We start from the raw sequence: 27,417 nt of genomic DNA on the forward strand, positions 1-27,417 counted from the left end.
AATTAGTTTGATCAACAAAAGTTTAATGGAAAAATCTGTACAAATCAGCACATGTTCAAAGGCATCACTCCAAGCACTGTAGAAATGCAAGCAAAATCAAAGTTAATAAAGTTCTGACATAACATTTTTTTTTAATCTAAACAAAGGTGATCGGTGTCACCTTGCTGATAGTGTAAAATAAGGGACACATGTGGAAGTCAAAGATAGAAAACCAGAGCCTTGGTTTCCTGTTAACAACAAGAGGGACAAAGCCCCTCATTATAGTTGCTAAACTATAAAGAACAAAGCTATACTTGATTTCGGACAAAAGGCCTGAGAGGATAAGGAGATCAAAATGAACATTATGTTACTACTGCGGCTACTCTATAGATAACTATATATTTCTACTATTCTTATTTCAAGATAAATTATCCTTGATCAGAAACAATAATCCACTTTGCTTTCTTTTCTCTGTTTAAAGTCCCTTGCCCATATGGCTAGTGCTGGCGAGTAAGGATGAAAGAAATTGTAAGGCAAATTTGGATTTTTCAAGGAAGATAACGCCATTTTTATAATAGCAGAAACTAACACTGTCCACAATTACATTATGAGCCTTATCTTACTTCTCTATTGCTGTACTGCTCTCACAAAGCACGGTTAACGGTCGATTTAATTACCACTAATTTCTTTAGGGAATGCCCATTTAAATCCTTCAAATAAAAAATGACAGAAATGTTTACCTAATTATCTGCATTTACTGAATAAGCTTGACAAACCAAGAATCACCACGCTTTTTTCTTTATTATGTATTATGGCATTGTGTAAAGAATCAAAAGCTACTGACAAGTCCATTTGATCCAAATGAACAATACTTGTCCAATTCGCTTACCGTTTCAGCGCAAGAGTATATCACCAGGAACTAAAAAGACATGAAATATCAAGTCAATTAGAATGCTTGGACAAAGATGATTGGTCCTATTCTTATTGAATAGAAGAAAGGGGTTGGATGGCTCCAAGATGCTCTCAGAAAGAATAAATCGAGTTGAACGTGTTATTAAAAATAATCATGTTTTGCTTATTGTTCTCTTGTTATGAAGCTATCTTTAAAGTCTCTATGTTACCATCTTAAGCTTAAATATAGAACTGTTTAAGGAATTAAAGTAACCCAAGTTACTATTTATACTATCATTAATAGAAACAAAACAAATGGAATTGACAACTGCTTGTTATAATACAGTCTACATTAAATAATTCATGCAATAAATTCTTGTTAAAAATACAAGAAAAAGAATCCATTTAATCACAAATACTTTATTCACTTTCTAATCTTACAAAAAATATGAAGAAAATAAAAGATATGCTGACTTGTATTGTCTTGGTTTATTTCAATCCAGATATTTATAAAGATGCATAAAGAATGTTTTAAATACAAACGGATCATAACCTTATTTAATAATCATATGCAAATCAAACTCTTGCTTTAAAATAAAGTCACTTTGCTGAGATGAGTTGAGATGAAAAGTTCCTTTGAAAGAGAGAGAGACACAGAAAGACAGAGAAAGAGAACAGAGGGGGGACGTGATTTTTGAATTCCTATCCCCTTTTTTTCCTTCTATTTTTTTTTGTAAAAAAAAAAGAAAAAAAAAAAGAAAATGAATTCAAAGTTAAAAACCGAGATTACTGTACCAAAATACACTTTACCAAACGATTGTAAATAATAATAAAAAAAAAAGACACGAGATTTGTTTTTCACACACACACACTAAAACATTCATTCACAAAAGTTCAAGCGATTGCTGATCAATGTATGCCATTTACTCAAGAAGAAGCCTTGGGAACTTATTGTTCTACGTGGAGAATAAATAACTGGAGTGATCTTGAAAATAGAGTCAAAGGGCCCGTGTTTGAAACAGAAGGTCTAAAATGGTAAGTGGATTCAATCTATTTTATGCATTTGTGTTGATCTTTAAAAATAATAGGAGTTTATTATTGTTCCCTAATGGCAATAATCAAAATGACGTAGTATCAACTTATTTAGAGCTTTCTTCCTCTTTGGAAGAAGATTGTCAAGAAGACTTTCATGCGTGCGCACAATTCTTGATATGCATATCAAATCCTGATGATCCTAGTTGTTATATTACACATGGTATAAACCATATCATCTTTTTATGTATTAAACTAATATTTATGATAGCCGCACAACATCGATTTAGTAAATTGGAAGCAGATTGGGGTTTTACAGGATTCATTAGTCATAAAGAACTAAAAGAAGGCATAAATGATAAACCTGGATTTTTGGTGAATGATACAGTTGTTTTAACAACAATCGTTCGATTAATCAAGGATCAAACGGGTGTCTTGTGGCATAACTTTATAAAGTAAAAAAGTAAGAATTTAAAAAAGTAGATAAATTAATTTTGTATTGTAGTTATGATTCAAAAAAGACAACTGGATACGTTGGACTTCATAATCAAGGAGCAACTTGTTATATGAACAGCTTATTTCAATCACTTTACTTTACAAACTATTTTAGATTAGCAGTTTATCAAATACCAACAGATAATGATGAACCCTGTAATAGTATTGCACTCGCATTACAACGATTATTCTTTAACCTTCAATTTTCAAATTATGCTGTCTGTAAGTTGGCAATTTTTTTTATATGAATTTATATTAAGCGATATATGATAGCTACTACAGAAGTGACAAGATCATTTGGTTGGAATACAGTAGATGCTTTTATGCAACGTGACGTGCAAGAGTTCAATCGTTTATTACAAGATAACCTAGAAAGAAAAATGAAGGGTACACCAGCAGAAGATTCTATTAAAAGGTTATTTGTTGGAAAGATGAAGAGTTATATCAAATGTATTAATGTAGAATATGAATCCTCTCGCTCTGAAGATTATTATGGTAAGTCATCCCCCTCTTTTTTTATATCACAATTGACTCAGTTTGATAGACATCCAATTGAATGTAAAAAACTGTAAAAACCTGGAAGAATCTTTCAGAAATTATATTGAAGTAGAGACACTAGAAGGAGAAAATAAATACATGGCAGAAGGTTATGGATTACAAGATGCTAAAAAGGGCGTCATATTTGAAAGTTTCCCTCCTGTATTACATTTACAATTGAAAAGATTCGAATATGACATGATGAGGGATGCGATGTTCAAGATCAATGACAGACATGAATTCCCACCTGTGATAGATTTAGAGCCTTATCTTTCAGATACAGCAAATCGATCCACCTCACACCGATATGCATTGCACGGGTAATTAATATGGATGATACATTTGTATGTTTTATAAACCCTTTTGTAACAGAGTCTTGGTACATACAGGTGATTCCAGTGGTGGTCATTATTTTGCATTTGTTCGTCCTACGATAGAAGATAAATGGTAACAAATAAAAGAGAGACAAGGTATGATGCTTAATATGCTATAGGTTTAGATTTGATGATGATAGAGTAACTCCAGCTTTATTAAGGGAAGTATTAGAGGATAATTACGGTGGTGAAATGTTGAATACACATCCCAAGTTACGTAACGTAAAGAGGTCTACTAATGCTTATATGCTTGTTTATATTCGTGAATCAATGAGAGAAGAAATATTAAAAGAAGTGACGATTGATGATATACCAGATCACTTAAGTAAGCATTAAAAGCTCTTTTATGCCACTATTAATATCTATATACAGTGGAACGCTTTAAAAAGGAGCAAATAGAAATAGAATTGATCAACAAACAAAGATCAGAACAGCATTTATACACAAAAGCATATATTGTAGGCGAAAATCACTTTTACATGAATACCGGACCAGACTTTGTTCAAGTATTCGAAGATGATAAAGACAGTAGTCGAACTGCTGCCATCCGAACAGTTAGAAAGGACATGACGTTGAAGATGTTTATAGAGGAAATTGCAAAAGAGCTGAACACTTCCAGTGATTGCTTCAGATTTTGGATTCTTTTGAATCGTGAAAACCAAACGGTGAGACTTGGTATTGCACTCGAACAAACTGAAGAAAACTTTAGTAAGTTCCTTTGATTGATTAAGATGTAAAAGAAAAGCTAATTGAAAAAAAGCATTGGAGGAAATCAGACAAGCAAATCATCCAGAATATCCTTATTTAAGATTATATTTGGAAGCTGCTACCATTGACCCACTTACTGGTTTACCCTTGTTTCATGATACTAATGCTGATGACATTTTAATATTCATCAAATTGTTTGATCAAGGTTCTCAAACACTTCGGTAAGGAGATAATAGCAAAAGAATTCAAATAGGATGTACACCAACTAATTTTTTAATGTAGAGGAATAGGAAAATTGTATATTAATGTTGATCATCCTATTTATTCTATTGAAGATGCTGTGAATGAGATGTGTGGATTTGAGAGAGGAACACCTTTGAATATTTATGAGGTTCCTATTGTTTGTAGTTTATAGCTAAATATGAAAAATAACACGTTAAATAGGAAGTTGATAATGAAACAATTGAATTGGTTGATAGAAATGACACATTTGATGAGCATGATGTATATAGTGGTGATATATTTTGTGTGGAAAGACAATTAACACCTGAGCAGTAAGATATTGAATAGTAAATTATTTCTTTAATAATGACTATGTTTAGAATTAAAATATTAAAGAATGAATATGCATCGATTAATGTGGCTGATTATTTGATCTCCTTGCAACGTCGGGTCTTGATTACATTTGTACCTAGAAATAATTATGCAGATGATTTTGATTTGATTCTCCGAACAGACATGCAATACTCTGAGATTGTGTACAGGCTTGGAAAGTTCATCAACTGTAATCCACTGAACCTAAGATTGATGACACCCGATATATACGGAAACCCAAGGTCTACTATTCATCCTATCGAAGATCTTACACTTTGGGATATTATTCAAACCATGCCCAATACAGGTGATTCGTGGCGATTGTTCTTTGATGTGCTTACTATGAGTTTATCAGAGTTTGAAAAAAAGAAACTTGTCAAGTTGAATATTTGCTATCCAAAACTGAATCAAGTTAATTATACAGAATTTATTGTTAAAAAAAATGCACAATTACTAGATATAAATGCTGAATTGCAAGACAAGTTGGAAGTAACTGGCCAAGAAATACGATTCTTTACAGTAGAGAATCATAAATTAAAAGAAGATCTGAGTTTGAATCAAATTGTCCCTGAAGACACGCTGATTTACGCAGAGGTAAGCTTAAACTTATTGAGTTCATCCTAAACAAAAGCTTTTCATAGCTCGTTCCTCAAGAAGAACTAAAAAAGGGAGAAGAAGATTTTTATATTAGCGTGTATCATTATCAACGTGATTTAGCTAAAACACATTCTGTTCCATTTAGATTTTTAGTGATCAAGGTTTGCTATTGCTTTTATTATCATTGAATTATTTAACGTTTATATGAATAGGATGAGCCTTTTAAAGACACTAAAAAGCGATTACAAGAAAGAACTGGATTAGAAGATAAAGAATGGAATAAAGTCAAGTTTAATATCGTATCAAAGTTTATATCGAACATTAAAGAGGGTAATAAGATAGTTTATATTGTAGCTATTTTTATTCATTGATTATTAGATGAATATGTGCTGAGTGATCATAAATTCACTAAAGATGAAGCATTAGGTTTAGATCATTATGACACTACACAGCAACAGTATTCCGAAAAAGGACTTTTCATTAAAGAATAACAATTTCGTATATAAAATAAAGCTATTTTATTATTCCTCTCGTAAATTATCACTGACTTGTTCCTTTTCAGTGGAATTTAATTGTATGTCTAACATGTATTGTGTATTTGTTCAAACAGCACATGCAAAAAAAAAAAACCCCTTTTTTCCTCCTTTAAACTAAATTTTACTCCGACAGTGCCTTTTTTTCTCTTTCTTTGTTTACTTGTATTGCTTTCAACATGACGACTTTTATTTTTATTTTATTTTTTTTATATGCATTCGTATTCATAAAGAAAAAAAATCCTTTTATGATTTTTCTTCTTCTTTCTTCTTCTAGCTTTAATCCTCTTATTTTAAGCCAAAGATGGATGATGATAGCAGTCCAACACATAAATCAGATATTGAATTAGCTACTGAAATAGGACGTGGCCTCTTGTGTGAAATCAACCGAATGCGTGCTTTATTGCAAGAAAAAAATGAAGCAATGGAAGCAGAGAGGTCGGAATATGAACAAAAGATGCACGAGCTTCTAGGTCAATTGGCTCATAAACGTGAAATGGAAGAAAGATACAAGGAAGATATCTGGAACTTGGAAACAACCAAGCAAAATTTAACTTTTCAAATATCTCAATTAAAGACAACCATTCAAAAGCTCCAAGCAGAACATCGGGCTCATCAGAAGCAAGAAATCTATATGCAAAATGAGCTAGAGGAACTAAAGGCTGCACAGAAAAGCCTGCAAACAGTTGCTATTCGATCTCAAGTAAAACATGAATCTATTTTAGCTGAATTGAATAAAGAGACGAAAAGATTAAAGGAAGAAAAGCAAGAGCTCTTGAATCGATTACACCAGCAACAACAACATCTGCAAAAGGTGCAGCAGCAACAACAACAAGAAGAAGAGAATACGATTAATTCGGATATCAATCACTCTAGTACTTCAATGTCACTTGTTGAAGCACAGAGCAGTGGTAGTAATATGATGATGAAAGAAATTAAGAATGAGACAGAAAAAGAACGTGAGAAGGCAATTGAATTAGATAGACTTTTAAGAGACGCACAAGATACAATCGAAAACATGCAGCAAACAAATCAGGGTTTACCTTCAGCAACAGCTGCATACAGTACATGCTCAGAGAATGAGTCAAGCCCTACATCCCATCCTCAACCTAGAAAAACATTAGCGGATGAAATGCAACGAAAAGAAGAAGGTATATGATTTTAAAAGAGGGATAATTAATTAAGATGTAAACTAGAAGAAGATGAAATTCAAAAGTATCTACCTTCTCTTTCACAAACAATGATTGGTGAAAGACTAAAAAAGCACATAAGACATCCTATAAAAGGTAAAATTAAAAGTATTCATACCAGATACTTTTGGCTCCATCCTTATACCAAGACACTCTATTGGAGTGTGCATAAGCCTGAACAAGGTGAATGTAAATTGAAAAGCAGTGAGTATCTAAAAATATTTAAAATATGTTATTCTTATTATATAAAAAGTGCCTATTCAATCCTATTCCATCATACAAACAACAAACCAAATACCCATAATACGCATTCAATCAATTCAGCATCAAATGAAGATACAATGTATGAATCATGATTCACATCAAAAATGGACTCAGGTACAACATAAAAAAGAACAAATAATTCAAACTCCATGTCCTCATTTGTTTATTAGTCACTTGAATGTCTCTTTATGAAGTCAAGTTATAGCAAGACTATGAATAGATTATCCCAGTTATTAGAAGATGATTCAGATATTTAATAAAGAATGTGTTTATTAAGAAATTAAGTGTAAAAAGTAGTATTAACAATAATAATCGTGGTAATAGTAGTAATAGTAGTAATTGTAGTAATAGTAGTAATTGTAGTAATAGTAGTAATAATAATAGTAGTAACAATAGTAATAATAAGAGCAATACTGTACAATGTTTCCTTTCCTTTCTCTCTCTCTTTTAACGATTCAACCAAATGTGATCACTTGTACAATGTTGTTCCACAGAATAAGAACTTAGACTTTTTGTACTCTTCAATGACGATTTTTTTTGCAAAGATGTAATTAAGCTTGGTGGGGTGGATAGAGAGGAATCAAGAGAAGTAACTGAAGAAGATGAAAAAGAACAGTTGTCTTCTACAAAACTAGTGTTGCTGCGAATAGAAACAGGTTGTGAACTGCAGATTGATTGTTGTTCTAAGCGTGCATTTCTTATCCAATATCTGCGTCGTGTGAATATATCTAAGCCTGATTTAGAGGCCCATGACTTCCAATCCCAAGTACCATATTCCCAGCCATCTTTATCCACATTTCTATTATAGTCAATCTGCCAGTCTTGAGTTGCCCATTGCCAACTGGTCTTGATCGACTCATTATTCTCTCTTGTTCTTATCGTGGAAGGTGGTAATATAAAAGAATGAATAGAGGGCACTTTTTGTAAATATTCATCTGACCTACATAATAACGTTTAATGCACTCATTATATTGTACAAAATGCACATTACCATTCAGGTCTTTCAGTTGGCAATAATAAAGTAGTCCACTTTCCTAACCAGCTTCTTTGATGTTCGATGATAACAAATCGATAATAACGGTCAAGTTGATCTGCTCGTTTCTTATCAACTGGTGGCGGTGATGGTGATTTCATTAATTGCGGTGTATGAAGCCGATTGTAAGCATCACGAGTAAATTTGACTATTGGGTGATTCCATGTGAGTAGGATGGTGGCTGACAACCAAATGATTTTATGAAATTCAATAAAATAAATCATTGTTATCCAAGTAATACATAAGCTGATGAATTGCCGTATGCTTAAATGAACTGATGGTAATGACAATACTTGTTTGTTTTGATTTAATACCGGACAATCATTAAAGTGATACAAAATAAATGTCCAAAGTGGAAGTGTGTATAATACAAATAAAGTATGAAAACAAACAAGTGTCCAAAAAGATAGTAATATTAAAGAATATGATCTGTATCCTTCTTTCCACTGAATTGCCCACACCAATTTACTCAAATAGTCTTCATGTCCTTCCATACCATTGAGTGAAAGAAGAAAAAAAAAAAGGATTTATCAACTTTTTTTGGGGAAAAAAAAAAGCAATTAAAGTAACCATAATTTAAAAAAGCAGTCCATAATTGGAATTGAATCATGCCATTTTGTCATCTCTTTCTTTCCCTCTTTTTTTTTATTAAACCATGTTGACGATACAAAAGGTTGCACAGCTCTCAACGCGCTCAACCTTTGTAAAAGCTTCTTTCTATAAAAACCAAAGATTATTTGTCACGAAAGCATTAGTTACTGTACCTCGTTATCCTATTTTTAAGTCACCGATTTCTCTAGGCAACATTCGACATCATGGTACGCATGGTCATCATCACCATGATACAGACATCTTGACTTCACTAAAATCCTCGAGTAAAAAGAAATCATTAATTCCTTTTTTTAAATACTTAATTTTTGTATAGGTAAAAGAGGCACACGTATAACAATTATCGGTTTGGCTTCTAATGTTGGACTGACAGTGAGTAAAGGAGTAGCTGGATGGTAAAGATGGCATTAGAACAACAAAATAAGTTATATTGATACACTTTAATTTAGGATGATGAACTCTGCGTCTTTATTAGCAGAATCCCTTCACTCATTTAGTGGTAAAAAAAAATGGCTAATTTTCATAAAATGGCGTGATTAATAAGGATATTAGATCTACTGAGTGATTTTGTGACGCTTTATACATTTAAGATGTCCAGAAGACCGCCTGATAGCCTGTATCCTTACGGATATGGTAAGCGCTCTTTTTTTTTTAAAAAAAAAATGTGGCAGCCGCGTAACCTCAGTTGAATAGGAAAATTTGAAACAGTTGGATCAGTAGCAGTATCATCATTATTATTAGCAGGTGCTATTGGCATCGGATGGCATTCACTTGATCTTTTGATTGCTACACTCAACACAGTCACAACATCTGCCACACTTCCCGACACAACCATGGCTGTCGTTGCTGCAAGTAGCACCGCTGTTGAAACATCGTCTCATTCGTTTTTTAGCCATTCTCATGCACACGGAGGTGTGCTAGATCCAAATGCTGCTTGGTTCGCGTTGGCTAGTGTTATTATTAAGGAATGGTTATTTAGAGCAAGTAATGTAGAGAAACATATATGCAAAAAATACAATCTAAACCGTATACAACAGCAATCAAAGTGGGTCAAGCTGAGCGAAGTGATGTTTTAATGGCAAACGCATGGTATTTAGCAATCGTATTGCAGTTTTTTATTCTAATTTTCAATTTTATAGGCACCATCGCTCGGATGCTTACTCTAGTGCAGTAGCCTTGGTTGCTATTGTTGGTAGTTATGCAGGAATGCCAGTTTTAGATCCATTGGGTGGAATAGCCGTTTCTGCCATGTTGGTAAAAAGTAGTGTAGGGCTTATCAGAACATCCATGAGTGAGTTAATGGATAAAGGCATAACAAATGACGAAATGGAATCAATAGTGGAAGCTGTCTCTAAAGTGAAGGTATTAAAAAAAATCAGTTGTTGAATATATTCTCTAATACATGCGAGAATAGGCTTCAGAGTCAGGTTTAGTTAATTTTCATTCTATTCGAGGACGCAAACAAGGAAGATATAACCATATTGATTTAGTATTACAGTTAAACCCAGACATGTCAATGCAAAAAGCTTATAAACTAGAGCAACTTGTGAAGGACACTGTGAAAAATGATTGTGAGAATATACAAGATGTATTAGTCTATTTAGAAGATACATCAGCTATCAAAAAACAAGTCGATAATAGCCATGATTTTGTGGACCATCATCATCACCACGAACACCACCATTAGACAAGTTGTATTTTTTAGTAGACCTTACATTGAACCTTATTTATATACATAGAAACAAACTACCCACTCCCAACTCCCTCTGCCTATTGCACTATGCATCATCCAAATGTTCACTTTACTATATTTTGGCAATTTAATTATACATATAGAAGCGTATGTGTATGTATTAGTGATGAATACTTGCATTTAAAAGTGTCTGCGATATAATAAACCAAATATGTTGCACAAAAATTGGTTTTTTTTTTGTCTTATAAATATTCAAGTTTTTTTTTTTTCTTCCTTTTTTCCTTTAATTGTCAAGAAGCATGCCTTTGCTCGTGGCTCGTTTCGCGATTCGGCCTTGTACAAATGCAGTAAATAAAGCAACTTTTTGAAATGTGTAGAAATTAAGCTAATACAAAATTACAAACATTTGAACTTGATCAGACTTCCTTTCTTCATCGCTCATTTACTTTGAGCACAGCTTTTCATAGATCAGCATCAATAAAGCCTTTTAAACAAAATTACTTTTTAGGCAATACTATTTCTCAGTCCGAGTAAGGATACGACATTCAATTGTTAAAAAGAAAACTCGATCAGCTAATTTTTTAACTTTTCACAGACAAAGATCGTTTAGAGCCCTACCTGTCTTTCAACGTGCAGCAACCTCCATAAAGACCAACGGGATACCACTTGTATCACTTGCTATAGGTCTTCGTTTTGCACACAAGTTACCTGTCGCCTATTGTGAAGCATCACTTCCTCAACCGGCCATCAAAGTTTCCATCACACAGGCCAAAGTACTGCATGAAATTTCGTTACCACAGAAGAAAAGCGCCCAGTCAATTCTTGCTGATATCTGGCAACTCGTCAAACCTGATCTCGGCCTGCTTTGCTTGATCATCTTGACCGCTGTGGGAGCAGCCGTTATTCAACTTCAAACACCACTCGTCACAGGACAACTGATCAACATATTATCTCAAAGTGTACAGGCAGCAGCGGATGGATTGGGTGCTCTCACCATTCGAGACTTGAACGCACCTGCTATAAAATTATTTGGACTGTTAATTGCCCAAGGTGAAAAGTGTTCTTTTTTTTCGATATGCTTCTTATTCAATTTTTTTTTTATTAGGCTTTTTGACATTTGCTCATATAGCACTTGTTTCTGCCTTTGGTGAAAACATAGCTAAAAGACTTCGATCAAAACTATTTGCTGCTATTATTCAACAGGATTTGAACTTTTTTGATAATCATCGTAGCGGTGAATTAGTAAGCCGTTTAACGGCAGATGCTGCTGAATTCAAGGTAAAATAAAACAAGTCATATCAATAACGAAACTAACAATAAAAAAAAAGAGTACATTCAAGCAACTGGTAACTCAAGGTTTAAAGTCCGTGACACAGACTGTTGGATCAGCTATTCAATTATTCAGGATTTCAACTTCATTGACACTCACCATGTTGGCTACGATGCCTGTACTCTACGTCTTGCTGAACTTGTACGGTACCCATTTAAGAAGACTAAGTAAACATAATAAGCAACTAGATGGTTATTCTGGTGGAGTTGCAGGAGAGGTAAATGATGAATAAATCAACGACAGCCACAAGAAACTAATAGCCAGTGCTAGGTTCTTTCAAACATGAGAACAGTGAGAGCATTTGCATCCGAAGAACGCGAAATGGAGCACTATAGTAAAGCATGCAGTAAGGTAGCTAGTGCAAATCAATACATGGGTCTTCACATTGGCCTCTTTCAAGGCTTGACAAATATCTCTATTGGATGCATGGTGTTGACTGTACTTTATTATGGTGGATCCTTGGTTGTCAATAATGAACTCACTGGTGGAGACCTCATGTCTTACATGTTATCAACCCAGACTGCCCAGCAATCACTTGTATCACTTGGTGTCTTGTTTGGTCAGTCTATTAAGGCTGCTGCCTCTGCTACTCGTGTATTTGAATTCATTCATCTACAACCTCAAGTTTCATTAAGAGGTGGACTTATTCCAGACTGCATTCACGGAGATATACAATTCAAAAATATTGACTTTAGCTATCCCACACGGCCTGATCAAATGGTACTCAACAAATTTAGCTTGAATATTGTTCCAGGAACGACCGTTGCCCTGTGTGGACCTTCAGGTTCTGGTAAATCTACCATTGCCTCTCTTTTGGAACGTTTTTATGAACCTGCAGGCGGTGATATTTACTTGGACGATCAAGAACTTAAAAAGCTGGATCCCTCATGGTTAAGAGAACACATTGGCTTTATTAATCAGGAGCCTGTTCTATTTGCAACATCTATACTCGAAAATATTCGCTATGGAAGGCCCGATGCTACTCTGGAGGAAGTCAAGGAAGCCGCTCGTCAGGCTAATGCCGAGATGTTTATTGAAGGATTTCCTGAAGGTTATGATACTGTTGTAGGTGAAAGAGGTGCTGCTTTATCTGGTGGACAAAAACAACGCATTGCTATTGCTCGTGCTATTCTTAAGAACCCTAAAGTAAGTGGAAAAGAAAAAAGAGAGAAGTGATTATGGATTAATAGTTGTTTTTTTGTACGTTAGGTTCTTATTCTTGACGAAGCAACTTCAGCTTTAGATAGTAAGTTGCGTCCTGTTTACTAAAGAATGTGTTTACATATCATTTTTTTTTATAGCTCAAAGTGAAAGTATGGTTCAAGAAGCACTAGATAAATTAATGCAAGGAAGAACGGTCCTTGTGATTGCTCACAGATTATCCACTATCCGTAAAGCTGATATGATTGTTGTGATGGGTAAAGTTCCCGGAAACATTATAGAAAAAGGTAGCAATTTGAAGAGTGATAAAAGGATGTTGGGCTAAAGTCTTTCTCTTTTTTAATAACAGGTACACACGATCAATTGATGCGTAATCGATCTGTATATTTTAGACTTCATAACCAATTGGTTAATGCAGAGCAAGAATAAATATTTTTTTAATAACATATTTTATCAAATGTTAAATATAAATAATAAAGGACATAATGTTTATTACTAATTGCAAGATGGATGGATTTTTTATAGGGTATATCAATTGTCTCACAGGAAGAGAATGAAATCTTCTTTTTTGATTCACTCTCATTAGTTTGCATTTTCACAAATGTCTTGAGCGTCTGGTTTTACTTCAGCCTTTTCATGAACGCTTACCATCTCAGTATTTTCCAAGTTTTCCTTTTCAGCCTCCTCTTCGAGATATTTAGCTATATCAGCCTTAGCCTTGTCAACATCAATAAACCAAATAATAATAATGGAAAGTACAAACAAGGCGAGCACAAAGGGCCAACCTTTCCAAAGATTGGTCGTATATTGAGTGATGGCGCCAATGATAGCAGGACCTATCCAAGAAGAGGCCTTATTAATCACACCAAAGAGACCAAAGAACAAATTTTCTTTTCCTCTTGGAATCAATTCAGCCAGCATAGTGTTTTGCCAAGCCCAAATAGGAGCTGTAAAGAGACCTGACCATACATAAAAAACCCAAAGTTCCCAGTTAGTTCTGATACCAAAGTTTGTAAGGCCAATGCCAAAGCAACCCCATACGGCTACAACGCCCGAAAGAATGATGATGATCAACAGATTTGTCTTTGTTTTGACGCCAAGCTTAGACAGCCAAAGGAAAAAGAAACAGCCGATGATGGATGTCACAGCCGATGCTAAATTAAGAATGGTAACCTGCTGAGCAGAAAAGCTAGTGATTTGACCCTGGGTGATGTTTATCATTTGATTTGTGGTAGAGACAGCATCAGAAAACATGAAATAAGAAAGAATATATAAAAACAGATATCTTAATCTCTTTGCTTCTTTTACTGCTCTAAAGATGGACTTCCAACCAATAGTAAAATGGTTTGAGCCCTTTGGTAACTGTGGTCCTTTCCTGCCTGCAGGGACAGCAATAAAATAAGGAATTGCATTTAGCACCCAAAAGCTGCCACAGACCACAGTAGAGATGTAGTTGAATATAGGAGCATTACCAAGATAATGAGAGACACCTTCTGGAAAGTCGTAATTTGACCAAGTGATATAAGACACACCAGATAATATGCCTTGCAGAAAAAAAGAATTAGAAAAGTACAATACTTTTTCTTCATTCTAGAAGCTACCTGTCATAATCAAGAAACCGATATTTGAAAAGATGGTTGAAACTGCTGATACGTGATTTCTCCATCTCTCAGCCACAGTCAATGCTTCTTCTTTAGTCAAGTTCGGATCCGCTCGCGCTTTTCGTACTACAGGTAAATTGTCACTAGAATAATTTGTTGAGCTATATGCATGCACCTTTTTGTTTTGGATAAATATGGTACCTTAACGTAGGAAAAGCTGCAGCATAAAACACAAGTGACGTTCCGTATGAGATTAAGGCCAAGATCATGATACCCATCATGGCGTTCCAATTTGATCCATCGTTATATATAAAAACAATTGGTATAATTTGAGTAGCACAACCAATGACTGTGGCGATTAAAAGAATATATCTGTTCCATTTACCATAGTCTGCAAGGCTTCCAAACGAAGTAAATAAAAGGAATTGAATGACAAAAGCTATTGCTTGAGAATAAAGAACCATGGAAGCAACAGGAACACTCCCTTTACCATCCCAAGAAATATAGCAGACATCGTCTGTATTATAGATATCACAACCTTGCTTTGCTGGAGAGGTATTTGTAGCAGGATAAAATCCACCGAGATAAGCAAGCGATTGTAGAATGTTTGGCATGTAACTGTTGATTGTAAACCCATTATCCTAATGTGATATGTTATTAAAAGGAGAGTATATTTATATATCGTACGACTTACACCATTATAATAAAGATAATATCCCCACAGCTCCCATTTTGTGGAGGGAGGTTGGGAAAGGACCTCTTTGCCCTTTGGTGTGGTTGGATCAATTTCTGTATCTGTTGAGGTAAACGGGCTGGCAAATACACCTTCTTTTGACATTTAAATAAAAAGAAAAAGGAAAGAGAAAAAGAATAAACAAAATTAGTTTATTTTTTTTATGTAACTTCACATTGATGTTACTTTTTTTTTTTGATTGTTGAAATCAGTCTGCTTTACACATTTCAGATTACACAGTAAAAAAAAAAAAAAAGTCTTTTTATTGTTTACAGTACTTTCAGTATTAAATTGCGACTTTTTAAAGAAGATGATAGGAAATTATAGATCGTTTTGCCATATACTCTATTCTATTTGAACTGGATCACCATCCCTATCATCTACATACTCATACCAGACCTTTATATGGTTAGTTTCTTATAAATTGGCTCTCAAAACGTCAAGGATACCGCTATCTTCCAACGTGGTTCCATTGATTTTTTTTATCCTTGATCCCAAAAGCACTTTTTATTTCTTTCTATATGTTATTATAATTGATCTGGTCCGGGCGAACAAATGTAACAAGTATCACGCGCTCAATTGGAGTTTATAAATAGCTACTTTGGTTACATCTAATCTGCAGCTTAACTGGCTGCAACTGCGCTTTTCCAAATTTCAAGTGACACTTTTTTCTATATGACTCGTTTGCTTTTTGATCTCTCCGAACATTTTCACATCGGCATACTTTTGTCTAAACACTGAGCATGAATATTAACGACTTTTGATATGAAAGTATCAAAAGGTGACATCATGAAGGAATAAGATCGATGGTTCAGTGAGAAGAAATAAATGATTCTCAAGTTAAAGAATTTGTCAAGTCAAACTTGGTATTCAATTGTCCAAGTGCATGTTTTCGATACCGACAACGAAGAGTTTGAAGAAAATAGGAGAGCAATTCCCTTAAAAAGCGTTAGAAAAAATAAAACAATACAATTTCTTTATGGATAACCAGAATTTTTTTGTTGTTGGGAGTGAGTAGAGCTCAGGAAAGAGTAGAAAAGCTTAGGAAGGACGTTGGATTTGCTATATAGTTAAAATAGAAATAAAAGCATAGAAAGTATCTTTGCATTTTTAATGAATATTCAAAGGTCGTAAGAGATAAGCAATTGGAACAAAGAATTTCACTTCAAAAGACACTATTACTGATCAATAGCTTAATCTTCTCTTTGAGACACTGGACAAAGTAAATCAGGCTCTTAAGATAAAAAATGTTCATTTTATTATGTTTAAAGTACTAGTTAATCATAATATTGAGATCAATGAGATGAGGATAAGCATAGATCATGAACATGAACATCCTTCCACCTTATTCTTCTGATTTCAACCCAACAAAACAATTTTTATCTGTGCCTGGGTAAAATCAGCCATAACAAGTTGGGCTATAGAAATAAACTTGATAACAATAGCAAGTTTTTGTAATAATGCGTCGATTCTTTACTTTGAATGTTTCCTTCAACAATTTAAGTATATTTCAAAAGACACTTGAATAGAGCTTACTTGAAAAGCCTATCCAAACCATAAACAAATGAAGTTATCAATTTCAACCTTGATTTTATTAATAGTACCTACCAGGTTCCTACCAACTCATGTTGTTATTAAGTTGATGAAAAGAATTGATAAGAAGATTAGAAAAGATCAGAACGAAGAAAATGATTTTATGATCGCCAATTCTAATAATTGTGCTCAGATGGGTTTTGAGAGTTACGAAGTTGATGGTATTATCGTTAAAAAAAACCTACTAGAAAAACCCTTCAGTTCATTTCTCTCTTCATTTATTTTAGACTTTGAATAAATTTAAAACTCTGTTCTATACTCATTGTGATTGAAGAAAGAGATCATTGATAATAAAAAGAAACAAAATGTGAATTGGGTTATGTGAGTTCAGGAGTCGATTGCAAAGCGTTTATTGTATCGTAATAATAAGCATATATAAAGAAGTTTGTATCAAAAAGTGAAAAGAAGGGATAAGAGAGCCTTTCAGCACTACAACAAAGAAAAAGCAGCATACATTTACTGAGTATGGCATGTAAGGTAGTAACGGCGGGGTAACCCTACCCCGGATATGTCCCCTTTCCTTTCCACCATCCTACATGTAAGGTAATGTAATATGTTAGGGGATATTCCTCGTATGTTTTCTATTAGATAGCAAATATTTTGAAAAGGTTCAGCTGTCTTTTCCCCTTGTGTTGAAGGGAAAAAGAGCAGTATTTGCTAAAAATATCAAAAACAAATTCTTTACAAATACAAGAACATTGTTTATATCTTTACCGTAGCCAAATAAAGCGAATTAATTGGATGATTCTTCATTCTACGTTATGTACAAATCGAACAGACATATCATTGTAAGTTCTAATTGACTTGATAATTTATATTTGCTGTTACACAGTTCCTACATTTTGTATGTGTTCTCAAACTTGTACTGAAAGACATGCTTGCATAAAGTTGCAAAGCCTTTCCGTGTTATTCACCTGTAAAAAGGGTCTAAAAGTATATATCACGCCATACAAATGACTCAAACGTGAGAAATAACATACAGAAATGCATCTAAGAACATCGTATGCTTAAGCTGCTTGAAGATAGATGATGAATATGCATTAATAAATAAAAGGGCTCTGCCAATTAATTTCTGTTAAATAGAATCGTGCGCAACTCCAAAAATCATTGAGAATAAAGGGGCTAGGGATTTCCTATCATAACTGTTTGAAGGAAAAGTAAAAAGTGCAGTAGCAAAAGTTCATGCTTATCAAATGCGTATGTTGGCAACTTGATGCATACATGGTTAATGGAATTTGAAATAAAAGCATTTTCAACAGAGTACTTTGATTAAGCTCTTGAATAGTATACAAATATATTGTGCAAGCAGTGGCTACTTACAATTATCCTTACTTGTGACTGAAGTTATGAAGTTTCTGTTACTCCTGACTACAATAGAAAGAACGGCCTTATACTCAAGTAATTTTCTCTTTGACACCAATTCAACATGTAAAGTTACCATGGGCTCCCTTAGCTTATTATGTAATGTAAGACACGAAATGAAAGCGATTTAAATAGGTAAAACATATCGAAAACACTATGTTTTGGAAGGAACAATTTTCATTTTTAATCAACCAGCTTAAAAAAAAAAGGTTGCTTAATTGTTGATATTGTTTGACTTTTTTTTTAAAAAAAAATAAACAAATAAAAAAATAACGGCTGGAAATAGGTATTGACTGATACAGGTCAAATTGAAAAATGATTATCAGAAAAAAAAAAGGCATACAGATGCAAGGGAAAAGATACAGATTTATATAGTATACATTCTTTCTAAAAAATTATGTTTAGATTTCCTCGCATGAACAACCGCACTTGATACACCATCTGTTTTTGATATATAAACCGTTGAGTATCTCTTTAACAATTGTGAGACGATGCCTACAAGAAAGAAAAAGAAATGCGTTTAAAAGATTATACGAGAAAAAAGTACTTGTTCTTTTTACCATAAAACCAATACAAATGAAGGGGAAATACAGCAACTGCGACGATCCAAAGAGTTTCTAGTCTATGACTTTGTTTGAGAGCAATAATCATGTAGGAGTGGAACACAAGTCGAAGGACAAAGAAGGTTGAAGCAAACAACAAATCACATCTCCAATGATCTCTAAAGGAACCCAAGGCAAGCAAAAGTGTGGGGAGTTCTAGTAAACAGCTAGCGCTAAAGAAAGAAGAGGAGCGTGACTTGAGCAACCAAAAGAGGATACCGATGTACAAAGGGTGGTGAATCCACCCAGTTAATATAGTGATACGGTTTCGATAATAAATTGAACCAAGTGACAGGTCTAATACGAGATAGGTTATAAAAAAGCATGCCAGAGCGATATGAAAATTGGAATCAACAGACAGTAGATTCATATCCCATCCAGACCTCCAGAAAGAGAAAAAGTATGGAATCGAAATTACTGTACATACTAAACTGCTGGCGAAAGTCAATATCCAACTGATTTGTTTATCTGTTTTTGTAAAGCCACTTTTGATGCAGTAAAAAAAAAAGGATATTAAGCTTGTGAAGCTAGCTAAGAATGATATTGGTACTATAGGTTGCGTTAAGACTTGAGTAAGGGTGAGATTTTGAATCATATTATGAATAAGAAGAAAGAAAGATGAAGTATAATCGATTTGTTGCATTTCAGAAAAGCAATTTATGTTTAGCGATTAGAAACAAGGAGAAGCTTCAGAATATCTGAACAAGAGTCTAAACTGCTTAATGTCGAGAGGACCGGTATCCATACTAAGGAGGATACCTTACTATACCTTTCTACAGCATTGATACTAACGGGGATATTTCAGGAGTGTGATTTAAGGGAAAATATCCACAAATAGCATTTTATTTTCGTGAAAAGAAACATCAAGATTATTCGTCAAAGTAGGAGACTTTTCTTTAGAAAGAAGGGACAAAATATCTGTGGCAAAACTATACAAAGTGGAAAATCATTTGAAGTGGCAAAAAAAAAAAAAAAAAAAAAAAAAATAGAAAAAAAAAGAGCTTTTTAACACTTGCTTACAAAAGAAAAGGCTTCGATATAATAAAACAATTTAATTATTTATGCATGAATAGAATAATAACGCGATCTACATTATCTTCCTAGTGCTTGTTTATTTAACCTTCTTTGTCCTTTTTTTATTCATCATCTATGATTTCTTTGTTCTTTGCATCCCTTACTGCTGTACTCCCTTTCTCCCTTTTGACTTGGTTTGGGTTATCCAATAAGATCGCGTGAATTTTGTTCCCCTTATTGTGAACTTGGCAGCTCAGGAGCAGTACCAAAAAGCTTCAATCAACTATCAACTTTCTATTTGAAAATAGAACAAACTGACCGGTTTCTTGTTAATCTGACAATAAGGTTTGTCATGCTTTCTCGATTTGTAGGTATAATGGCCTGATACCTAGGACTGGAATACACCCTGGATTTGCTGTTTTAAATTAAAGTTAGTCACTTTGTTCTCGTTTATACAGGGTCAACCACGTTTAACAATTTATCAAATCTAGCTCTTTTAAGTTTGTCAAGGGGAACAAGAGGTACAGGTTAATATCAATAGCAACATAATTCTTGGTATGATGGTGGATACTGCAGATTCTACTATAAGAAACAAGTATAAATCGTTGCAGAAAATATTAGTTTTTATTTTACAGAATTTTATAAAAATAAAATAGCACTAAATGACCAAGTATAGTTTTTAATTTATTGCCTTTTTGGTGACTCATGGGAAGCTTATAGTCATCCAGGATTCAAATTCTGGATTCTAAATCTTACTTTTCGGTGCGAGTTGAATGTTATCTGAAATAGACTAGACTTTATGATGTTTATTTGCTTGATATGCAAGACAGTAAATGAAATACACAGTGTGCCATCGACGCATCTTTAGTGGTATCATATGCATATAGAGGCTATTGTCAATAATTATTAGGTTACCCCCTTGACGCCCATGTGTTTCGCCTCTACGGTGCGATCGGAACAGGCTTGTTCGATATTTTCATCATTTAAAGTTCTTTCTAAAATTGATATTTCAAATCATCTTTCATTATAAGAGAACGCGTTTATATTTCTTTTTATATATTTTAAGCATAATGATTCTCATGAATCTCATCCGAAACGAGTTATCCCGAGTGACAATAGGCTATGTTGCCCTAACTTGGAAATCAGTGGCCTCCTGCCGCTCCAAGTATACGATGAGTTTTGTTAGGTACTCTCCTGAGCCATTGTTGACAAATAAAAGTGCTAGACTGCACATATTTAAGGATATGACATCGTGCATTTAGTTCAAATAACACAAGTATCCCAATTTAACGCGTTACTAGTTGAATAAGAAGCTTAATTGCCTCGACATTTCTACTTGCACAAAGTACGTTCCAAGGCTAAAGCTGATAAAATATTTCAGTCATTCTTAGTCTGCTTTATGATACTGAATTACATGTTGAGTTGATAAATTATGTCCCTTAATATAAGAATCAACTAATAAACTTGCTGCATTCTTGTTCAATATTACAAATTGAATCAATGGCTGCACATTGATAATCCTTTTCTTTGGCTGCTCTAACTCAGATAAATTAACAAAGGCAGACATCTTTTGCTCTAAAGTTCCTTTCTAGAAAAGAAGGATGTTTTAATTAATAAATCTAATCATAAAAACTGAAAGACGCATTTTCTGCTCAACAATTATTTTGTTATTCCAAGATCGTGGACCGAAGGTTTGATCCTAATATGCTTTGGAGCGCACATCCTTTGTTTATGTCTTTTTCTTTAAAAAAAAAGATGAGTATTTTACATCAGATGAAATACTACTCTTAACATCTTTAGGTTTTTGTTCAGTAAAAGGGTGCTTAAATAACGAAAAGCTATAATTAATCTGCAGAATTACTCTTGTATTGTCTGATATAATATTACAGCGTTGTAAGATTAAACTTAAATTGAATTCCTTAAGTACATCTCATTTAGCTGCAACGCTATAATAGGCAAACTTGGATCAAAGCATATTACGCTTTTTGCCGTTTCAAGCCAAATGTCACTTTTTGCTGCAAAGAATCCAGCAGATAAAGGTGCACTTTTTTAATTCATTTTGACAAGACATGATCAGGAGCATACATTCAGCCACTATCATTGTTATTACTTTAAAGAAAGCACAGTAAACTGAAATGCAAAAATAAGAGTCAGTAAACTTATGCTAAAAATGCTGACAAATAGTAAAGTGGAGCACATGTAACCTTCATGATGATTTTGCAATTGACAGAAAGGTTGAGGTCGGCTTGATTGAAATTAAAATATAAAGAGTAACTGGAGAGATATGCGATGATTGAAGACTTCCCCGGGTACAATGTATATCCCAACCATTGCTTGCATTAAAGACTTTTTTTTTTTTACAAGTGTTTGTATAAATCAATGATTAATTAATTGCTAGATCTTGAGCAAATATGATTAACCGCAGTGAATTTAAAGACGATGTTGACGAATTTATAATCAAAAGATCATGGCAATGTATAAACCACTAACAGAAGCAGACATACAAATTAAAAAAGATTAAAAGTAACCTTTAAAAGGGTATCTTACTTGGGTAGTACAAAAGCAAGGATGAGCTGGTGAAATAAAGGTTAATGTATGCATACATTAATATTTTATAGATTTAGCAAATCTTCAAGCAATTAATATAAGTGCTAAGCTGTTATAGAAGCAAAATACAATAAATTAATGTGTAATGTTTGTCCATTTCAGTATATTTAATTTTCTAATACAAACGAATTAATCAGATTAAAACAGACAAAGCTATTGAATAAAGGTGTTACATTTTATCTCAAATGCATCATTATTACAAAAAGCAATTATGCCAACCAACCAAACTGGCTTGCTTTTTAAAAAGTATAAAGTCTGTCATAACCTAGAAGATTACGTCAACAGCCATCCTTTCAAAGCTATAGCCAGTCTATTTATTTACTTGGAATACCGGTTTAAATAAACAAGATTGACTTGAAATATTCACAAAGGTTGTTTCAAAGACACTGCAAAACCAAACCAAGCTACAATCGGGAAATAAAAAATAACCATTTTGTTCAAATCTTGTTACATAAGATTCCTTATACCTGAATGATATTGCATTACCACCTATTTTCACTTTGCTAATATTAGAGTATACATTGTATATATTGATTCATAATGAATGGTAACGGGTACTTGTTAAACATTATCCTTTTACTGCCTCCTTTCTTTTGGAACCTTGACAACATTTAAGAAATCCTATGGATCCCACTTGAAAGTCTTGTCGTTGATATTTAGTATTAGATTTTAAATGTTCAATAAATAAAACTCATTCAAGTACACAAGGTTAATCATCATCTTCATAGCTGATGGATCATGCTTTATTCTATTTTTTTTTAAAAAAAAAAAAAGAATATAATAAACCAAACCGATTGGTTGTTAAAATGTAACAATTATAAATCTACCTCCTAAAAAGACAAGCGCCAAGGTAGTGCAATACGCTGAGCAGCATCATTCAAACGTAACTACTTGTAAGCCAAAAAGAAAAAAAAGAAAAGATACTCTTTTTTCAATGTATGAAAAGGTTTATTTTGTGAATGAATGTGTGTTTGTAGTTCAAATGATGCACATATAGCCAAAAAAAAAAAAAAAAAAAGTAGGTAGATTGGATAACGATACTTTTATGGTTATTTATTAAATTTGTAATTGTATGCTTCACCTTTGTTAGGATAAACATTGATCTGTTCTTATGAAAATGATTACTCATTCTGAAAGTCTTGGATCTTTTGAAACTAAAGTATTTGTACTCGAATAAGCAAAATTTGGATTTAAATGGAACAAGACATGTGCCAATAAAAGAAGAGATTTCAAGTAGCTTGTTTTTAACATGATTCACACTGCTATTTTCAAATAGCTAAATTATTGTTATCAGCAAGTATGTGTCTGCCATATGAATAGATTTCAGATAGATAACCTAAAGAAAGAGCCCCAAGAATACGTTAAGGTTTTGAAATTGTAGTACAAGTTGATTTTTCACATTTAACACTTGCTCTTGATTGAGCACATGGTATTTTGTGATGTCAATTTTTCTTTATTTCGGATATCTCGTCCCATTTTCACATTAGCAATAGAAAACATATGAAGCAAAGCATCAAAAACTATTAATCATTTGTTGACTGAAACAAAAAATATAAAGGCCATTCTTAATAAGCCATGATATTGATCTATTTGGCTTCTTTTCCTTCTCATCTCTTTCTCTCTCCTCCTTCCGTAGAATATTAGGAAAAAAAGAACAACGTAAAACAAGCTAAAATCTCTTATTCGCACAGGAAACTAGCTTCGGATAGGTTCTGAAAGACTTTTGGTCTAATAGTTTGAATGTACATTGATTTACTGATTTTGTATCTCTTCTTGCTTCAACTGTTTGATAGGATATTCTTTTTGTATTGACGTATTTTTAATATCCTTTGTATGGTCTTCCGAAAAGCTTCGCAGATATCTACACGGATAATTTCTTTTTTTCTATAAAAAGCTTAAAGAAAAAGAGTGTGGAGAATTGGAGTAACTCAAAAGCCCTTTTTTCCCCCCCTTGTAAATAATAAAAAAAAACAAAGATGGGGAAACTTTTAATCAGATTTTATGAAAAGAATTGATTGGATGAAAATATGAAATCTTTACAAATAATTGGATGAAAAGATTAATCAATTGTAAATGATTGGGGGGGGGGAATAAGTTGATAGGATGTATGTTGTTTATCAGATTATTTTGTTATGTTACTCAGCCGGGGATATACGGATTTATATAAATGTTTATCAGATGAAATGTCATTGGCTGATGAACAGGATGGCTTATAACCCCGTACTATTATTTTTTTATAATCAGATTTTTCATTATCAGATAATATAAAATATTTTTTTTTTCTTTTTTTTCCTTTTTCTTCGTTTTCCCTTTCTATTCTTCTTTTACATTAAATAAAAAACAATCCCTACTCTTTTAAAAAAGAAATATTTTTATAAAATGGCTGAAGAATATGATTATGAATCTCTTGGACAAAATGCTACTCTTGGTCAAGACGCATTGGCTGGTGCTTTTGCTGGAATAGCCGAGCACTGTGCAATGTATCCTGTTGACAGCATAAAGGTAATTGAATTGACAAATTGAAAACAAAAAACAAATATTAAACTTTTAAATGATAGACTCGTATGCAAGTCATTCAAACCGCCACTCGACCTCAAATGTTAGCTACAGCTTCGGCAACAGGCCCTGTCATCATGGGTGGTTCTACTCAATTCAGAACCACTTCTCGTAATCTTTGGCGTGGTGTAAACTCTGTTGTGATGGGTGCTGGTCCTGCTCATGCACTTCATTTTGGTACTTATGAAGCGTGTAAAGAACTTTTTGGAGGCAATGCAGAAGGTCATCATTTTTTCTCAACAGCTGCTGCTGGTGCTTGTGCTACACTGACACACGATACCTTTATGAATCCATTTGATGTGGTTAAACAGCGTATGCAATTAGGTGATAGTACCTTTGCATCTGTTAGAGAATGTGCCCGTCATGTTTATACCAAAGAAGGATTTAAGGCTTTTTATATCTCTTTACCCACTACACTGACCATGTCTATTCCATTCCAATCTATTCAATTTGCTACTTATGAATACTTTCGCAAAGTTTTAAATCCTAATGGACAATACGATCCTAAAACACATGCTATTGCTGGTGGTTTGGCTGGTGCATTTGCTTCATCTGTCACAACTCCTTTAGATGTCGTCAAAACTTTACTTCAAACTCGTGGACAAAGTAGTGATCCTCGTATTCGAAATGCTTCAGGACTTTTGGATGCTGCAGAAATCATTAAAGAAAGATATGGATTAAGAGGATTCTTTAGAGGATTTAAGCCTAGAGTATTAACACATATGCCAAGTGCTGCCATCAGTTGGAGTGTCTATGAATACTTTAAATGGTTTATTAGTGAAAAAGATAATGCTGCCATGAAAGAAAAATACCTCACACTTTAAGATTTATCTCATCAAGACTTGTTACATATTATTTATTTAAATCTCTCCCTCACTTTTTTTTTGTATATATTTTCTTTGCTTTTACTTTACAGGAAATAAATAAATAAAATTAGTTTGTCAAAGCAATTCACGTGTAATCTTATCCGTGTAACATCTTTTTATCTCTCAAACCATAGCACAACTTGGCTTTGAATATTCAAGTGCTTCGAATGCTTCTTTATGGTCATAGCTGTCGTACAAGAGAATATCACTCCAACCTCACTTTTTAATAAAACAGTCAATATTCTGAAAACAAGTCTATCAACATCGCTATCATTTGTCTATTAAATGAATTACGCCCTTTAAAGCGGTATTTTGCTTTGATTATCTCTGCCGATATAGCGTGTACTAGGGTAATCACTGATTATCAAAATCATCTTTTCTTATTTTTTTTCCATTTGCATCAAATTATGTTTACTGTCAACTTTTCTTTGACATTAGAATACAGTACTCTTTGAGTTTAAAGAGAACTGCCTCTTGGCGTTTTTTTTTTAAAAAAAAAATCTTGTTTTCTGTTATCAGCGTTCATTTAAAACTAACTTGTAAGCTTTATCTTTTGAAATTGATAATGGACACCATTCACTTTCAACAAGTATTATTTCATCTTCAACAAGAAGTCAAATGAGCTTTGTAAAAATATTTAGATGACGAATGAGAATAGGGGCCTTGTATTCAACAAGTTCCTACGTTCAATCGAGTAAGGTTACCTAATCAATGTTGTATGTCGGTATTGGATGATTAGACCTTCTGTGATTGATTTTTTTTTTAAAAAAAAAGAATTAGTAACATTAAATGATTTTCGTTCTACTCTCTATCAAAATTAAATGTCATTTTTATTATATTTGATATACATTAATGAGCATCACTCTTATTTGTATTCATAAGAAATAAGCTATTATAGTACCAACCGAATAAAGAACATATCTGTTCGGAGTTATTGCCCTTAAACGAACTGTCCATTGATCCTATCTTTGTTTTACTAGCCCGCTATTCGCTGAAATTGAATAATTTTTTTTTTCTTGCGGTAATTGACGATGACAAAGCAATTTACAGAATCGCTTATTCAAACACATCTACTAGGTATAATCCATTACCTTATATTATTGGTATAGTTTCGTAAAAATTGATGGGGAAAAAAAAATAGTAATGATTTGCTGTCTTGGTATATTTTTATCAAAATCAGATTGATATATTCCAATATTATAGCTCATTGACTTTGGCTTTTCAATTTGTTTACCTTTTTTTTTGCATTCTGCTATAAATAAACCTAACCCGCTTGCACTCCCTCTTTACATCTAATACAGTACACCATACTATCTAACAGTATATTCTTTTTGTTTGATATCACTCTACATTTACTATTTCTTATTCAAAATCACAAACGAGTTATTACAGTAGACTGACAATATAATAAAGTTTGCTCTTATTCCCTGGCATTTCTTACTAATAATTTGGCTGAATTCTAG

At 33.3% G+C, this 27,417-nt stretch overlaps 8 protein-coding genes across 8 annotated transcripts; 6 read left to right on the forward strand and 2 right to left on the reverse strand.

Annotated features, from left to right (window-relative positions):
- Positions 1–1,631: 1,631 nt before the first annotated feature.
- Positions 1,632–5,698, forward strand: RO3G_09633 (uncharacterized protein; the record flags this gene model as incomplete). The annotated part of the gene is made up of 17 exons (XM_067664218.1): positions 1,632–1,689; positions 1,764–1,905; positions 1,959–2,125; positions 2,174–2,357; positions 2,513–2,619; positions 2,671–2,892; positions 2,942–3,254; positions 3,307–3,381; positions 3,428–3,633; positions 3,771–4,016; positions 4,132–4,237; positions 4,299–4,356; positions 4,461–4,570; positions 4,712–5,204; positions 5,252–5,368; positions 5,420–5,537; positions 5,586–5,698. The coding sequence occupies 17 exons, from the start codon at positions 1,632–1,634 to the stop codon at positions 5,696–5,698; spliced, it is 2,835 nt and encodes a 944-aa protein (XP_067520319.1).
- Positions 5,699–6,164: 466 nt separating this feature from the next.
- On the forward strand, positions 6,165–6,899 carry RO3G_09634 (uncharacterized protein; the record flags this gene model as incomplete). The annotated part of the gene is made up of 1 exon (XM_067664219.1): positions 6,165–6,899. One exon carries the CDS (start codon positions 6,165–6,167, stop codon positions 6,897–6,899), a length of 735 nt encoding a protein of 244 aa, XP_067520320.1.
- Positions 6,900–7,641: 742 nt separating this feature from the next.
- RO3G_09635 (uncharacterized protein) lies at positions 7,642–8,328 on the reverse strand (the record flags this gene model as incomplete). Its single annotated transcript, XM_067664220.1, has 2 exons — positions 7,642–8,134; positions 8,186–8,328. The coding sequence occupies 2 exons, from the start codon at positions 8,326–8,328 to the stop codon at positions 7,642–7,644; spliced, it is 636 nt and encodes a 211-aa protein (XP_067520321.1).
- Positions 8,329–8,882: 554 nt separating this feature from the next.
- RO3G_09636 (uncharacterized protein) lies at positions 8,883–10,523 on the forward strand (the record flags this gene model as incomplete). The annotated part of the gene is made up of 7 exons (XM_067664221.1): positions 8,883–9,102; positions 9,153–9,231; positions 9,286–9,335; positions 9,530–9,820; positions 9,874–9,925; positions 9,976–10,090; positions 10,251–10,523. The coding sequence occupies 7 exons, from the start codon at positions 8,883–8,885 to the stop codon at positions 10,521–10,523; spliced, it is 1,080 nt and encodes a 359-aa protein (XP_067520322.1).
- A 305-nt stretch (positions 10,524–10,828) lies between these two features.
- RO3G_09637 (uncharacterized protein) lies at positions 10,829–13,193 on the forward strand (the record flags this gene model as incomplete). The annotated part of the gene is made up of 7 exons (XM_067664222.1): positions 10,829–10,876; positions 11,038–11,059; positions 11,214–11,579; positions 11,635–11,807; positions 11,858–12,076; positions 12,130–13,005; positions 13,161–13,193. 7 exons carry the CDS (start codon positions 10,829–10,831, stop codon positions 13,191–13,193), a joined length of 1,737 nt encoding a protein of 578 aa, XP_067520323.1.
- Positions 13,194–13,602: 409 nt separating this feature from the next.
- On the reverse strand, positions 13,603–15,459 carry RO3G_09638 (uncharacterized protein; the record flags this gene model as incomplete). Its single annotated transcript, XM_067664223.1, has 4 exons — positions 13,603–14,564; positions 14,622–14,764; positions 14,823–15,262; positions 15,316–15,459. 4 exons carry the CDS (start codon positions 15,457–15,459, stop codon positions 13,603–13,605), a joined length of 1,689 nt encoding a protein of 562 aa, XP_067520324.1.
- Positions 15,460–16,814: 1,355 nt separating this feature from the next.
- On the forward strand, positions 16,815–17,185 carry RO3G_09639 (uncharacterized protein; the record flags this gene model as incomplete). The annotated part of the gene is made up of 3 exons (XM_067664224.1): positions 16,815–16,857; positions 16,956–17,108; positions 17,175–17,185. The coding sequence occupies 3 exons, from the start codon at positions 16,815–16,817 to the stop codon at positions 17,183–17,185; spliced, it is 207 nt and encodes a 68-aa protein (XP_067520325.1).
- A 7,726-nt stretch (positions 17,186–24,911) lies between these two features.
- Positions 24,912–25,912, forward strand: RO3G_09640 (uncharacterized protein; the record flags this gene model as incomplete). Its single annotated transcript, XM_067664225.1, has 2 exons — positions 24,912–25,034; positions 25,091–25,912. 2 exons carry the CDS (start codon positions 24,912–24,914, stop codon positions 25,910–25,912), a joined length of 945 nt encoding a protein of 314 aa, XP_067520326.1.
- Between the last annotated feature and the right edge of the window lie 1,505 nt (positions 25,913–27,417).

This window comes from Rhizopus delemar, genomic scaffold, assembly GCF_000149305.1.
Source record: "Rhizopus delemar RA 99-880 supercont3.7 genomic scaffold, whole genome shotgun sequence".
Classification (NCBI taxonomy): Eukaryota; Fungi; Mucoromycota; class Mucoromycetes; order Mucorales; family Rhizopodaceae; genus Rhizopus; species Rhizopus delemar.